Source organism: Myxocyprinus asiaticus, chromosome 17, assembly GCF_019703515.2.
Source record: "Myxocyprinus asiaticus isolate MX2 ecotype Aquarium Trade chromosome 17, UBuf_Myxa_2, whole genome shotgun sequence".
Classification (NCBI taxonomy): domain Eukaryota; kingdom Metazoa; phylum Chordata; class Actinopteri; order Cypriniformes; family Catostomidae; genus Myxocyprinus; species Myxocyprinus asiaticus.
The window spans coordinates 894,203-910,000 of record NC_059360.1 but is presented as its reverse complement, the minus strand read 5'-3'; the positions used below and the strand labels follow the sequence as shown (position 1 = coordinate 910,000).

At 38.0% G+C, this 15,798-nt stretch overlaps 1 protein-coding gene across 4 annotated transcripts in view; it reads right to left on the bottom strand.

Moving 5' to 3' along the window:
* The window catches only part of meis2a (Meis homeobox 2a), an 84,514-nt gene extending 69,356 nt beyond the window's left edge, over nt 1–15,158 (bottom strand). For 3 of the 4 annotated variants that reach the window (XM_051723245.1, XM_051723248.1, XM_051723247.1), the window contains exons 1-7: nt 15,013–15,158; nt 14,450–14,670; nt 13,772–13,913; nt 13,477–13,527; nt 12,975–13,025; nt 12,291–12,440; nt 3,688–3,802 (exon numbers count right to left, since the gene is read on the bottom strand). In XM_051723245.1, the coding sequence (XP_051579205.1) occupies nt 3,688–3,802; nt 12,291–12,440; nt 12,975–13,025; nt 13,477–13,527; nt 13,772–13,913; nt 14,450–14,670; nt 15,013–15,024 (742 nt within the window). In that variant the 5' untranslated portion in view covers nt 15,025–15,158. The other variant, XM_051723246.1, reaches the window with a different exon arrangement.
* Nucleotides 15,159–15,798: the final 640 nt, after the last annotated feature.

Here is a 15,798-nt window from a genome sequence, read left to right as displayed (position 1 = left end):
AATTTCTCGGTTCTGTCTTTCAGTAGCTGGTGATGTTACAACCAGCAGCTCGACATTTAATAATGACAGATGTATTTAAAAAAGGAAAGAAAGAAATCACATCTTGAATCTTGAGCTGGGACAGTAGGGCTTTTTGGAGTGATGTGGGACTCTGAGGCTTCATTTACTCCTTGCATTAACATGTGTTTTAGGTGACTGAATCGTTATCGGATTGCACTTGACCACATTAAATGACAGGTGTAAATGCACCCAAGACACGTTGTGACCGGATCACTGAAACCACATTCGGAGGATTTCAGGGAAGAATTCTGACCACATTTAACCCTTTAAGCTCTGAAGGTGTTTTTTAAAGATTTCCTGTTTCAGTGGCATACCCAAAATTAAATGCTTAAAACTCAGCGCAAAAAAAGGAGGGTCAAGTGTTTGGTATCACTGTAAAGAAAACTTTTCAAATTGTTTAATGATATAGATTATGATACATTCTGAGACTCTCAGCCTGAAAATCACACAAAATATTGAGGCAAATTTTTATTTTATTTCTTATTTTTATGATTTGACTTATATCTCTGGGTGTAAATAATGTGTCTCCAAAAAACTGCTTTTGTTTTGTTTCCTATCATGTCAACTGTATCTGAGAACAGATTTGTGTTGATACGACAAAGCAATCAAACATTATAGCATTACAAAAATAATTTATCATACTGTCCAAAAACATCTCCAAACAAATAAAACATAATAATTGTACATAAGAACTAATTACACATGCAAACACAACAATGACTAAAGGTTTGTATAGCATGCAGACATGATTTTAGTAATGAGATTTCACAGAATGAGTTTCATTCTGTGTCATTTGAGTCATCATTGAGTCTGTGTCATGTATTTGGCGTAAATAACATCCAAGCATGCACAGATGTAAAGAAGACTCAAATGTGAAAACATCTATAGGGACTTTCAAACATTTGGAAAGCTGATTCCCGCACCACTGAAGTGATTTCATAATGATTTCATAATGCTGAGTTTGCTGTTCTAGTGAGAGGACATTTTCCTGCGTGCGCCGCGAGTGAGAGAGAAGAAGCACGCGCAGCCTGAGGTGAAATGAAACTCTGTATCTGCTCCCGATATCCTCTTTTTAAATAATATTTGTAGTATTAATTCTATTTAAAATATGTAACATTAATATGACAGTAATTTAAGAGCAGCCTCTGTAAAAATATGAAGCCAAACGTAAATGTGTAAAAATTATTATCAGTTTAATGGGGGGAAATATTAACCGACTAGTAATTCCAGTGTCAACTAGCAGCATCAGAACCGTTTAGTCGACTAGTCTCGCACATCCCTACATGTGACACATGGTTATTTGATAAGTTTGATGTTTTTACTGATTGCAATAATATGTTCAGTGCCATTTCTTTAAATAAATGATCAAAACAGAACATTTCTGATTTGTCTGTTAATTTTAAAGCACTTGTTCAGTTTTGATCATAATGTCCACATGCATTGGAAAGTAGAGATTCTAAGATTTCAAATAATACCTATTTTTACTGAAGCTCTGCTTTCTTTCCCCTTTAATGTGTTTCCTGCTAATCTAATGAATCAAGAATACTAAAAACAGACAGTACAGACAAGAGCGGAAAGGAAAAAAGGGTGTGATTGTAAAACACAGAAAGAGAGAGAGAAAAAGAGTTGAGCTGAATACAGCATGACTTTACATTAAAGACTGTTTTCCCTGAAGACTCGACTCTTGAATAATTCAGCTTCTATAATGCTAACGGGAAACGTATGGAGCTGTTATTGTGCTGTTGCTTTCTAAAGTGCAAATTATCTGAGCACTGAACAATCAACTCGTCAAAAACTATAGAACTGTAATTAAAAAACTTGTATTGTGCTGTTAAATTGCACAGCACCTTGACAAGAGAGAGTCTGTAGTGAAAGGATGCTCAGTATTTCTGTTTACAACTTTACAGATGTGGTAGAAATGTGAGGTACATCTTAAAATGTTTGCTGTTTTTTTCTATATTTTATCTAGTTTGAGTGTTTTTTTAACTTGGAAGCTACAAAAAGCACATTAAGGAAGCATAATAGTAATCCATAAGACTCCAGTAGTTTAATCCATGTCTCCAGAAGTGACATGATAGGTGTGGGTGAGAAAAAGATCAATATTTAAGCCCTTTTTTACTATAAATTCTCCTCACTGCCCAGTAGGTGGCGATATGCACGAAGAACGCAAATCACCAAAAACAAAAGAAGAATATGAAAGTGAAAGTGGAGATTTACAGTAAAAAATGACTTAAATATTTATCTTTTTCTCACCCACACCTATCATATCACTTCTGAAGACATATATTTAACCACTGGAGTCTTATGGATTCCTTTTATGCTGCATTTATGTGCTTTTTCGAGCTTCAAAGTTCTGGTGACCATTCACTTGCATTGTATGGACCTGCAGAGCTGAGATATTCTTCTAAAAATCTTCATTTGTGTTCTGCAGAAGAAAGAAAGTCATACACATCTGGGATGGCATGAGGGTGAGTAAATGATGAGAGAATTTTCATTTTTGGGTGAACTATCCCTTTAAGAGAGTCAACAACCCTACCACACACACACACACACACATACACTGAACAAACACACACTCCTGGTGGAGTTCTGTGTTATCTGAACTTTACAATTATCAGTCTGTGCAATAAACTTTTACAATTTATCAAAATATCAGGATTTTTAAAGATCCTTTTTCTTTCCAAACAGCACAAGAATCCAGAGTTCTCTGGGATTTTGGAGGCTGATTTGTGTCTCTCTCACTCTGTCTGTCTTTTCTTAGACCTGTCTCACTGCATGAGCTACTGAAACAGACAGATGTGTGTGTGTTGTAAGCAAGCTATTCAAGCGTGAATATAATTGCAAGAATGTGAGAAATGAGCTGTTGAGCTGAGCGGGGTCAAAGGTCACAGCACACCTACAGCACCAAACCACCACATCACTGCATTAATGGCCCTGTTTACACCTGGTATTAAGATGCACTTTAGGTCACAAGGGGACATACATTTTCAACCACCTCCGAATGTGGTTAAAGTGGACAAATTTCAAAACTTTTTGGATCCTGTTTCCATCTGTCTCTTGTGAGTGAGGTGTGTTTGGTTGTGTTGAGTCCAGCTCTTGACCAGATCAGTCGTAGGCAGTTGTGAGTGTCGTTCGGTAAGTGTGTTGTGTGGTATCGACCGGCCGTTACTGGATCCAGTGCGAGCAAGTCGATAACTGCTGTGAGGAGGATTACAGGTCACTTGTACTCATGACTTGATCAATAACTCTTTACTCCACCCTCAGACTCACTCTCTGTTTCAGACATCGTCTGATTTATTCCCAACACACCATCATCACATGTATAATGAATGCACTTCTATGTTGTTATAATCATAACACGAGTGAGCTGTTACAGTAATTCTCACTGACGTCCATCACACACAAATGTCATTTCAACATGTGAATGTGGTTTTAAATGAAGATTCTCTACAGACGCAGTAGCCACACAAACATTGATATTTCTGATCGCTTATCGGCAAAACAATAGTGAGCAATGAATATGACGACAGACTCGACCGAGTCCTCACACACACAAGACACACTCTACTAGACACACAATTACACACATGATGATCATGCAAATAGGAGTGTGTGTTGTGCGCTCACCTTGTTCGCTGCTGTTGTCTCCGCTCTGTGAGGCGTGTCCTCCGCTGGAGGGTCCCGGTGTTCCAGCCGAGTGTGTGGAAGTAGCGTCATCGTGATCTCTCCAGGACGCTGGATTCTGGATCCATCCGTCCACGTGCCCCATCAACAACACAAACAAAGAGGGACAGAGAAGAACATGAATGACTGAGAACTGACAAGTTCATCACTGCTGGACTGTCAGACTACAATCTCGTCGCAGTATAAACAACTTTACAGCATTAAAACAATACTACAGCCCAAAAAAGATGACAAATTAAATTGTGGTCTCTTCCAAAAGCTGTTGTATGACTTCAGAAAACATTTTATGGTTTTATGATCTGTATGGAAAAGAGCAGCATGAACATTCTGTTTAAAATCTCTTTTTGTGTTCCACAGAAGAAAGAAAGTCATACAGGTTTGGAACAACATGAGGCCGGGTGAGTAAATGATGACAGAATTTACATTTTTGGGTGAACTATTCCTTTAAAACCTTCAGGCAGCTGACAGGAAAAATCAGGCAACAGAATGTACATGCAAAACTGCAGCAATTCATCATTTCCACAGCTGCACCTTCACTAGCCACTCCAACTTTTCCATTTCAAATAAATACACTCAATAAAAGGATTTTTGCTGCTTGTCCAAGTTACTAAAGCAACACAATTCTAGAACATGTGTCACAAGTCGATTTCATTGCTATCCATTTAAATTGAAGTTTACTTAATCCATTTGAGTTGGGACTACATGAATACTTTTTGTGTTGTTAATGTAGTATTGATGAAACTGGGCAGGAGATTTCCATTTCCCAGCATGCTCTGTAAAATGAAGAGTTATTTTATGTGTAAGATGAATATAAAGGGGGATACTTGTTAGTGTTTAATGTTTAGTGATGTTGAGATTTAGTTGAGTTTCTGTTATGTTGGAGTTTTGAGTGGAGCTTGAGCTAACGATGAGGACAGGTCCATGTCCAACATTAAATTAATTACTCGCTTCGTTGAGTAAATGCTCTGCTAACTATTGTTAATAAACTACACTGTGTAGTGCTTCCAACCAGCATGTATTTAGCATGCTAACATTCACTTTCACTAGTTAGTACATAAAGAAATAAAAGAGATTTATTTAAGTTACATTGACATGTAATTTTGTTGGGTATACCCAATTCAGCTAAGTTCTTTCTACACAAAGTGATTGTGTTGAGATTACATTTTAAGTTCAGATTCATTTCAAACACGTGGAACCACTGTCCACGACTGAATCAAGTTCAGCCAAAGAGCAATTTTTTGAGTGTACATTAAATCAAAATTTACATTGTAAAGAAATCCTACGAAATGAAAGTTATATTTGTTTACACAATTAATTTGAAATATTTAAGCATAAGTGTAAAAGAAACATAAATTCAGGGATGTGTGTACAAGTGAGTGGTGGAGTGTATATGACGGGTAGTTAATCATGTTTAAGAAGGTTTCTCCCCCTCACATCTTCCTGAGGATTCTCAGAGCCCGATGGGGCCGCAGGGAAACAGGATTTGTACTGTACAGGAAGAGCTTTGTCTGTCTTACATATAGACGGGCAACAGGAGGAACTTCCTTTGAGAGAAAACGCTTTATAATCCCTCTCAACACGCACACACATGCACAAACATACACTCAACATGTCACCTGCACACAAGACGCAACCGTGAGTTATGCGTCTGACAGCGGCACTGTCCAAACAAACTCACATTCCCCACAGAGACAAATACAGCCGAAATATCTGCAGAAAGAGAGTGCGCAACTCTGGTCTGTAAACTCATTACACACAAAACTCAAGTCTTAATCTGAGAGGAATCAAGTCTGCTCAGGGTTAATGAATTAGCTCAGTATATTAGAATGTCCAGTGCAACAGACACAATCTTCACACAAAGAGAGCTTTAAAGGGGTCATTTCAAACTATTTTTTTTATTTATTATTTAATTGTTTTCCTGAGGTCCACTTAGAATTTAGTTTTCATGACCATTTCCCTCTCTCTCTCTCTGACTGTTGCAATTTATTTGCTGCTGTGCCTTTAAGACTTCCATGTAAACGTCCTCATCACATGGGAAATGAGTAACAGCGCTTGGCTGCGCTCACTTACAAGCTGCGGGTTTGCTGCCGGGTTCAGTATAGTTTATAACTGCATTACACTGTGACAGATTCATTCGTGCCTATTGTTGAGATGTGCCTGATTCAAGTGGACTGTAAGAGCAACTTCATAATTTGTATCTACTAATATAGATAACTTATCTAATAAATTGTAAATTTTGTCTCAGATGCTGTAACAGAAAATGTCCACCCAATATGTAAATATAGTCAGACCTTTCTCAGATTATTTGTGCTGTTTTAAACTGGAACACATACTGAGTTACTTTGTAAAATGTCCAAGCTGACGAAAATGCATGTCAATCAGTGTTGGGTAAGTTACTCCAAAAACAAAAAGGTAATCAACTACAAATTACTAATTACTTAATCGGATTACTCCACTGGTTACTTCATCAAAAAAAGTAATCACATTACTAATTAATTTACTTTTAAGTTACTTTCCAAAACACTTTTCACAGATGTGTTTTTGTTTTTTTGCTCAACAAATTTAAAGTAATGTCTTTATTTCGTCCTTGTTCACTCGTTCAGTGGCGTACGTGCTTCAGCTGTCACAGAAATGCAAACAGTTGACATATTAACCTAATTCATGTTTAAAATGTATTCTAAATCATACGTTTTAGAAATATGTTTAACCCAAGCAATGTACTTAAAAGTAAATAACTTAACTGAAAGTCAGTAACTGTAATCTGATTAGAAGAATTTAACCCTTTAAGCTCTGAGGGTGTTTTTAAAGATTTTCTGTTTCAGTGGCATACCCAAAATTAAAGACTTACAACTAGACAAAATAAAAACAAGGAGGGTCAAGTGTTTGGTATCATTTTAAAGAACACTTTTCCATTTTTGTAATAATATTCATTATGATAAATTATGAGACTCTCAGCCTAAGGAACTGCTGAAAAATCACACAAAATAAACTTGAGTCAAAAATTAACTGTTTTTCTGATTTGACATTATATATCTCTGGATGTAAATAAAGTAGCTCCGAAAAACTGCTTTTGTTTTGTTCCTAGTCATGTAACTGAGTAAAATTTTGTAACAAAAAAATTAAATAAAAAAATGATCCTAGTGTCCAAAAATATCTCCGAACAACCAAAACATAATAATTACATAAGAACTAATTACACATGCAAACACAATAATAACTAAAGGTTTGCTCTCTCTCCAAAGCATGCAGGCATGAGTAACAAGGTCTCATTCAGTTTCATTCTGTGTCATTTGAGTCATCATTGAGTCTGTGTCATGTACTTGGCGCCATCTCCTGGTGGCCAATATTAACTACAGTGAACGATCCTCTCTGTCCATATTTGGATGACTTCCACCTCTGGTTGCAGCGATCTGAATCCTAACACGATTGGTTTAGCGTTCCATGACCCTGGAAAACATACTAAATATTTTACGATGGAGTCATGTGATCAAGGAAAGGTAACGTGTTTTTAGCCAGATAGTACATTATGTGCTGTGAACACATTATGCTTCATGTCAATTAACTAATGATCTTTGCATCCGATTACGTTGTGTGTGGACTCGTTTTAAAGATAATCACCTCCTCTAAGTAATGGTATGTGATTCCATTCATTTTTCATGAAGTTATAAGCAAAAACGCGGCTTATGAGCAACACCTGCTTACACGTAATATGCATGTCAAAGACATATACTTAGCTATTACTCACTATATTTTTGTCTGTGAGTAAAACAAATAGGCTGGTTGTGTTCTACTCTTTGACAGCTTTCCGATTACAATAAAATGTGCAGTGAAAATTATGAATCAATTATTAAAATGGAGCACTTCTGATTTTTCTGCTAATTTCAAATTTCACTTGTTTAGTTTTTAATAATATTTTGATAATAATTTTTTTTCTCACCGTGCCCACCTATCCGATCTTAAAGGTTTAAAATGTAATGCATTACACTACTTTTTGACTAAACAAGCAATTCAATTAAAGTAACTAATGATTTTGTAAACAGATTACACCCAACACTGGTGGTGATCACTGGCTGTCAAGTTTATTTTCACTTTTGCCTCATTAAAAATGATAAACCTTAGGTTGGGATTTGAACCTGGGTCCAATTGTATTACAAAAGAAAACAAAACCACCAGGCTAACACACTGTTTCTCTATAAATCTCTTTGGATATTTTTTGTCTTTGGTCATGTCCTATCTCACCTAGGGCACCAAGTAAGTTTGCACTTCCATTGTTCACCCTTTAAACAATATTTTCAGCAGGATATATGATTTAACAATACATCAAACTATTTTATTTCAAAAGATCAATGTGATTTCTCACTCTATGACCCCTTTAAAAAAGCCACAGTGTTTATCTGAGCTGAATCTGTGAAGATCTGCTGTTGTTCATATAATTGTTTAATATCACTGCAGTGAAACATTTCCAGCCCGTCTTTAGAGCAAATGTCAAAAAAATAAATAAATAAAAAGAGGCAAGAGAAGAGCGGAATTAAAAAAAGATGCCTGTATAATGTAGTTCAGCTGAAATTTCATACAGAATGAGCTTGTGTTGTTCCAAGAAAAGAAAATGACAGGGTTCTATTTTCTGTAGATGGTACGCCCACTGCTGCAACACACACACACACTCACACACACTCCTAGTTTCACTTTAACAATGGAATTCATTCACTGCTCCTGATGAACTGATGATTTCATCAACTGCACAAACTTGCTCTGAACAACACAACCAAACAGCCGCATCTTCTCCAGCTCAAATAAACAAACGGAAGAGTTTTGGTTTTGTGACAAGGCAGCTGATATCAGTCAGGATTGAATTTCCTCACGCTGCTTGGCAGCAAAAAAGCAACAGCCCTTTTGCCAGTTATGAATAATGCAGCTCTCTCTTTCTCTCTCTCCTCTCAGGCCTCACAGCACAACAAAACAGTTGTCAGGGCTCCCAAGAGTCCATTAAAGTTCAAACAAGCTGTAAAGAAAGTGAGTGAGAGACATCATGTGACCCAAACGGCTAAGAGTCCCTCGCCCCACCCCGCGAGCATGTGACTATTCCCCAATGCCGCAGATAATGAGGAGTCAAACGCAGTCCGCTCTCTAATTGTGTTAAAGAGCGCCGTTACCAGGCCGCGAACACTGCGGCGTCACAATGGAGCAGATGAGTTATAAGATAGAGGCTGGCTCTTTCTCTGGGGGCCTCCATTCACCCATCGCAGGGGTCACGGACTCTATGCTGATAATGCAAGTTGTAATTAATATAAAAGCCGGAGACAATACCGAAAGACGAGCGGCCGGTTTGTCGCTGGCACGCACCTGCCCTGCCCTTCAAATCGCCCGCACGGGCCCTGACATCGATTTAGAATCGTCACCGGATCTCACGGAAGCTCTGCATGCTTACACAAAAATATATGTTGGATCCGGAATGACTGCAGCTGCCTCAAAATTCCCCGTTTGCACGTTGACATGCATGAAACACAGGCGTGTGTAAATCTTCAGCACCTGACCTTTCATGACGCATCCTGCACGTCAATTCCACACATACACTTCTGTTGAATTTAACATGTAATTACAGAGCCGCTCAGAAAAGATGTTAACGTAACGGTCTGAAGCTATTCAAAATGACTATTCAAACCCAACCTGCCAATTATCCGACAAGAATGAAAAAGGAGCCTTAATTAAGCAGAGTAATTGACAGCTAAGAACTGTAAGAGATTCTCTTTTGTATGACACCCACTGCCAAAAACACACCTCACTTGACACTTAAAACATGTAACATGACATCACATCCTGTTCTGAATCCATAACCATTCCTTTGCATTTCATAAACTGGACAATTGTGACTGGACAAAGCGAGTAAATCCCAAACACAAGCACACAATTCTACAGCTCGTATTCTGGGTTTGTTGTCTGTACCATTGAAAGTGCACTACAAGCACACTACAACAGCAACAAGTGATTGTGTGTCCACTGATGAGCACTCAAACGCTGATCAAAAATATTTGATCATTCCAATGCACTTTAGATGACCTGTTAGCTATAGACACATCAACAGTCTCACATAGTTTGAAGTAAGTGCCACGGAGATAAATAAAAAAAAACATTAAATGAAAGACATCTAATTAGCTTATGAACTGATTAACAAACTCAATACGAGCAAAAAGCCACTGTTTATCAACAGCACACCAAATCTAAGAATTTACTCTATATCTACAGCATACTGTATATGTCTGCATAGAAACTACTGACGGCCTACAACAAAAAGGAGAAATGAGGGTGCCAAAAGCATTCATGCTACAATATTTCATAACAAACGCTAAAACAAAACTTATGCACAAGCCACGAGACGACGTCAACAACACATAAAGCCCACACGTTATGTGTAGCACTTGTTTAAAAAAAACCCTGAGCAACTACGTGCGAAGGCACAAAGACACATTCATAATGTAGATTAAAATCGATTATTAACTTGATATTAACAGATTATTAACTGGGTGTATCAGACAGAGGACGCACATATCATTTCCATTAATGCAAGAATACATAAAACATAAAAGTATACAGTACTTTATGCTATATGCTGTTATTAAAGCAAACAAAACAAACAAAAAAAAATCATTTCAAGGTTTATTCTCAAAAAGCTGCATGAGTGATTTCTTGTTTAATCAGAGGTCAAGGTGAAGGTGGGGCGCTAACTGAAGTCAAAGATATAATGACAGCACGACAAAGGCCTTGAATACTCTGACAGTACTATAAACCACACTCAATGACAATGTTGTATTCAATGGTAAATAACAGTGTCCATACTGCCCGCCTTCACCAGGAAGAGAGAGAGAGAGAGAGAGAGAGAGAGCACAACGCATGTCCTTCATCCCCAGCAAGTCAACTTTCACCAAATGATGTAGCCCCGGGCAAAATGTATTAAAAATGTATATCAAAGCAGGGCAAAATATATGAGAAAGGTCCTAACTAAATAAATTAGCATATCCAACTATTAAACTGCCTTCCTCTCTCAAAAACACAAAAAATAGATTAGAAATATGATGTCATAAAATGAGGCAAAAAGAGAAAAGAAAACAAATGAAATATCTGTTATTTTTTAGAGGACTTGGTGAATCTTCTGAGCACAGAGGTGGTCTGCTGTCTTTAGTTCTCCAATATAATCCAAACAGTTCTCTACTTTGTGTGTTTTTTTGTTTTTTTGTTTTTTTACTGAGCTGATCGTGTGTTGGTTATTAATGCATTCATTTATTCTGGGTGACTAACTAACTAACTAATATATCTGCTCATGCATATTGTGCAAATGTCACATTTGGGCCTCAAACACACATACAAAGCACTCTGGTATGCATACACAATTACTACACCAATAGAACTTTGACACAGTAAATAATACATAAATCCACACACACACTAACAGTCAGATATGTCAGTTGTTCTCAAACAGGGGACTGGGGCCTCAGCAAACTTCCAAGGAGGCCACAAGATGACTTAAAATGATTTAAAATTAGTCATAGTAAAATACAATAACTTCATTTAAATGCTGAAATTAGCTTAAATCATGATACGGGCCTACAACATGTATTGGGACAGTTCCTTAAACACCAATGAAGGAAATTAATTTTGATAAGTGTTTTATCTGTTGACACGGAGGGAGTTATGTAAAAAGCCTACACTTATATACGACACTGCTGTGTTTTACAGGAGAATATTATAGACATTTTGTGAACGAAACAAACCGCTAGCAAAACTGACATAAATAGAATTTTATCCTAAAATACAATTTCGACCCTTCTGACGGCGGCCAGTGTTAAAATGAATTTAAACGAAGAGCCGTACTGAACTGAATTATTTCATTGTTGCATGATCAAAATAAGATATACAGTGTGTGTGGAAACAATATCAAGTGTCGATTGATTATTTAATCATTGATTCACCTTCATGCGGTAGATTCGGATGAACGCAACAGATGCTCAGAAATCTGCTTTAATTCTTAACAAGCTTGAGCTCTATTGTATCTCCACTCTTAAACACGTGAATGCACATGAAGAACGCTCCATATGAATTATACGACGCGTTAACTTTATTCCCACAACATTTCATTTACAACACGATTAAACAAGGCGATTTTAAAGTGCATCGGGCCTGTAAAATGAACTCAAACCACGACAAAATCAATACGAGACGATTAAACACATTAACATCATCATCATCATCATCATCCTGCCAAACTACGAGGAAGCACATTATGAATTGACTGCCCAATACATTCAACAAACCCGTGTTCATAAATAGTCTCACACAACAATATCGAGCATAACGCATTATAAATATTTCCTCAACAAGTCTCATTTATGAATGTGTGTGGTCGAGTATTTGTGGTTAAATCAGATATTTGATTCACACACGAGCACTAAATGAGACATTATACACAGCAGAGTCGATTTTTTTCTCGACATCTCTTGATTTTCACTCTATCATGCAACATCCAGAGCAGATGAACACATCCGGTTACTTACATGATCGGCTAAATTGGTTGAAGATCCCGAGAGCTCCTCGTGGTCTGATTTTGAGCTGCCGTCCCGTTCATCAATCACTAAATCTATGGGCATTTTTCCTTTCAAACAACTGATGTACCGATGGCAGAAATTGTCGCAGAGTTCGTGCACCTTGAACAGAGGAGAGAAAAGTCTTTCAACAGCCGCTCCGATAATAACCACAATTAAAAGACATTATGAGACAAGGAAACAATAGAGATATTGTTGCGAGGCTTGTCATTATTATTCTCAAGAGGCCCCGCAACAAGTTAAACGGCAAAAAATAAACGCTATAGACAGACAAACAGCGCAATAAAATAAAGTCTTAATAACAGAACTATAGCAAATCCGCAACAACAACAACAACAACAAAAGGTTTTCATTTCATTACAAATATTAAAGATTATATTCAGTAGGCTTAGCTTAGTAACATTTAGCATAGCTATTTCAGAATCAGTACATGCGGATGATGTGTAATTACTCATTAATTGACAACACACGGTTTTAATAGCAGTGGTTGTGTATTATTTTGTTAAACAACGTCATCTGATTTTGTACAGCACAAAGCCTGAATTCTTGATGCAAAATCAGCATTTTATTACACATATTGATCATGATTACTAAATTATTTCAAAAGGGAAATCAATGCGAATCAATAAAGTTTACCTTTTCTAACTCCAAAAGATGAAACCGTAATACTTGTATGGCTTGAATCATCTGTGAAGAGTAACAGACGTTGTTAGCTGAATCCCGTCTTGTAAATGTAAAATAATTTGCTTAGTATTTTCATGTTAAAAAAAAAAAAAAAAAAAAAAAAACATGAAATAATTGGTGTTGTAATAATAATTAGAGATAGAAACAATAATAAGCAATTATTTTTGATTTTCAGTAATAATTATAAAATAAAATAAAATGCATGTGGAATTGCCGGCTCGTGTAAAATGTTAATGAGTGACTTATTTCACACTAATACCCTCCATTTCAGACCCCTCCGAGCGTCTCTCTTGTTCACTTCAAATAATCCTGTCACACATCAACTGCCCTCATATTTACTTTCACCATCTCCAAATAGCATGCAATAAAATGACATTAAAAAATGAGTGAGTGACACTAAAAAGAACTCAGTTGCACGGATATTCTGAAGACGGTAAGTGATGTTTGATCTTACCAAATTATCCAACTCTGGATTTGAAGAAAATAAAGGTTTTTCTGCACGGACCTAAAAACATACCAGAATCAGGGTTATTAGCAATCGATTATGCGCGAGGATATATAGGCTACAACTTGTAATTAAATTGCAAACAAAACGTTTTCGTGACTAATACAGTAAAATGTCGTGTAATTTATCCCCGTGTAACATCCATGTCCAGACATGTAAATTGGTCTTTAAATGAAAATGACGTTTTGTTTCTTTGCTTTAAATACACATAGGGGTTCTGCTTTAGATGAGAGATGTGTGTGACCTGTTTGGCGAAGACAGCGATGTCCTCGTTGAAGGAGTCAGAGGAGCACACATCTCCTCCCGCCACCCCGGGCTCACGGGGGGTACATGTGGCCAACTCACACTTCTCAAACACCAGAGCCAGCAGAGGAAACAGAGGATGACTGCAGAAACAATAAGCGACGGACCTTTCAGACCGATCCGTTCACATGTATCTGATGAATTCACAAATCAAATGAGGGACTTTCATCTGTAGTCTGCACGGCCACAAACTGTCCCAAAACTGAAAGTATTAACCAAAGTAGTTAAAAGTCCTTTATAAAAATATTCAAATATGACAGTTCGGTCATTTAGCTTTATATATATATATATGAGTTTTTTATATATATATATAAAAAACGGTGGGATTGTATTTTACATTCGCGTCATCGGGTTTTGAAATTAAAGTAGCGTGCCACAAAAGTATTTTAAATGACGAGCGGCATTGTTCAAGTTTACACGCGTTTTTGTCAAGAAAATAGAAATAAATGTGGCATACAACTTAATGTGTACAAGTAATCTAAACCTTTATGCCAGCGATCCTGCTAAAAATGCACAAAAACAAAAAAATGGTTTTATAAGTTTTACGAAGCCGTGTAAAAAACTGAAATAGAAACCCGACTACAGGAGCTCGCGGACCCGATATTATGATCGAACTCACCCGTAAATTTGATCTTTATCCCTCTTTAACACGTCGTTGACAGCTGAGCCCATGCTGGTGGGCATGACATTGGGATGGGGGGCATGTGTGCCGTAATGCTGGCTGGCGTGGAGCGGCGGTCCGTGATTCAGATGATGGACCTGCGGGAGCGGCCGAGGCGCGTGAGGATCCCCGTACATACCGACCCCGTCCATGCCGCCGTAATGAGCCAGCTCATCGTACTGCAAGAGAAGCAGAAAGTCAAGAAGAGCACAAAAGACAACGCTTTAGAGAAAGAATGAAAGTGAGGGGAAATGAGACAGATTCAAAAAGGCAATCCCGTTAAAAAGCGGTCCAGCGCGAAACTAAAGTTTCATGATATGTAATTACCAAAAACATCGTAAACTTCTGCTTCCCCGACGCGAGGAGAAAAAGCGTCCCTTTAAACCTGCTGTCGGACGCGGAGCTCTGGCGGATATTCCCAGTAAAGTGTCACACTGAAGTAGTTTTGCGTGTGCAGCAGCGACAGTCGAGGCCTGTGATAGTGTATTAGTGGAGGTGAGTGTTGGAGATTTTACACCTACCCTTTGCGCCATCAGCCTGCGCTCCAATAAACCTCTGGATCTGTGTCGTCGATTTAATTTCCCAGTCCGCTCACAAACTCATGCGCTGCTCAGATTCCTATTTCGAGCCTCTTGCTGAATTCTCCTATTCTCCAGTACGGCTGAGAACGAGCGCGGGCATCAGGAAGAGTTTTGCAATTATTTTTCTTTTCCTCTTTGCCACCAAAAAAAAAAAAAAAAAAAAAAAAAAAAAAAAAAAAAGAACGGGGGGGAAAAAAAGTCAAGCTTCACCAAACTGAAGGTTACATCAACAACATGCATGTAACCAAACTGTCGCGTCTCGTGGCTTTTTGCCACTCCAGCTGTCAATCAAAGCCAGAGGTTGTCAAGGTAATGAATGAATGATGGTTGTGATGATGTTCAAGAGAGGATGAATCTTTTTAGCCCCGTTTTCATCCAACAACTCCCTGTCTCCTTTATGCCTCCGGTCCGCTTTCTTGTTTTATTACTAGTGTAAAAAGGAAAAGAGTTTTAAAATGCGGCGGAGATGTCTCGCGCGCGCGCTCTGAGATGAGTGAGTGTCAGTGAGTGTTGGCAGGTCGGCCGCTCGCGCGCTTATAGAACACAGTGAGTTGAGCTGCGCTCATCGGCGGGAGAATGAAATGACGGAAGCCGGAAGTGGCGCTGAGCACAGCCAGTCCTGCACAAGCTCCACGCCAAACCCTGACGCGTGAGGCGAGCGTCCACTGCGCGAGGGGGGAGATGCGCTCACACGCACAGAGAAAATATTCAAGACGCAGATATCCC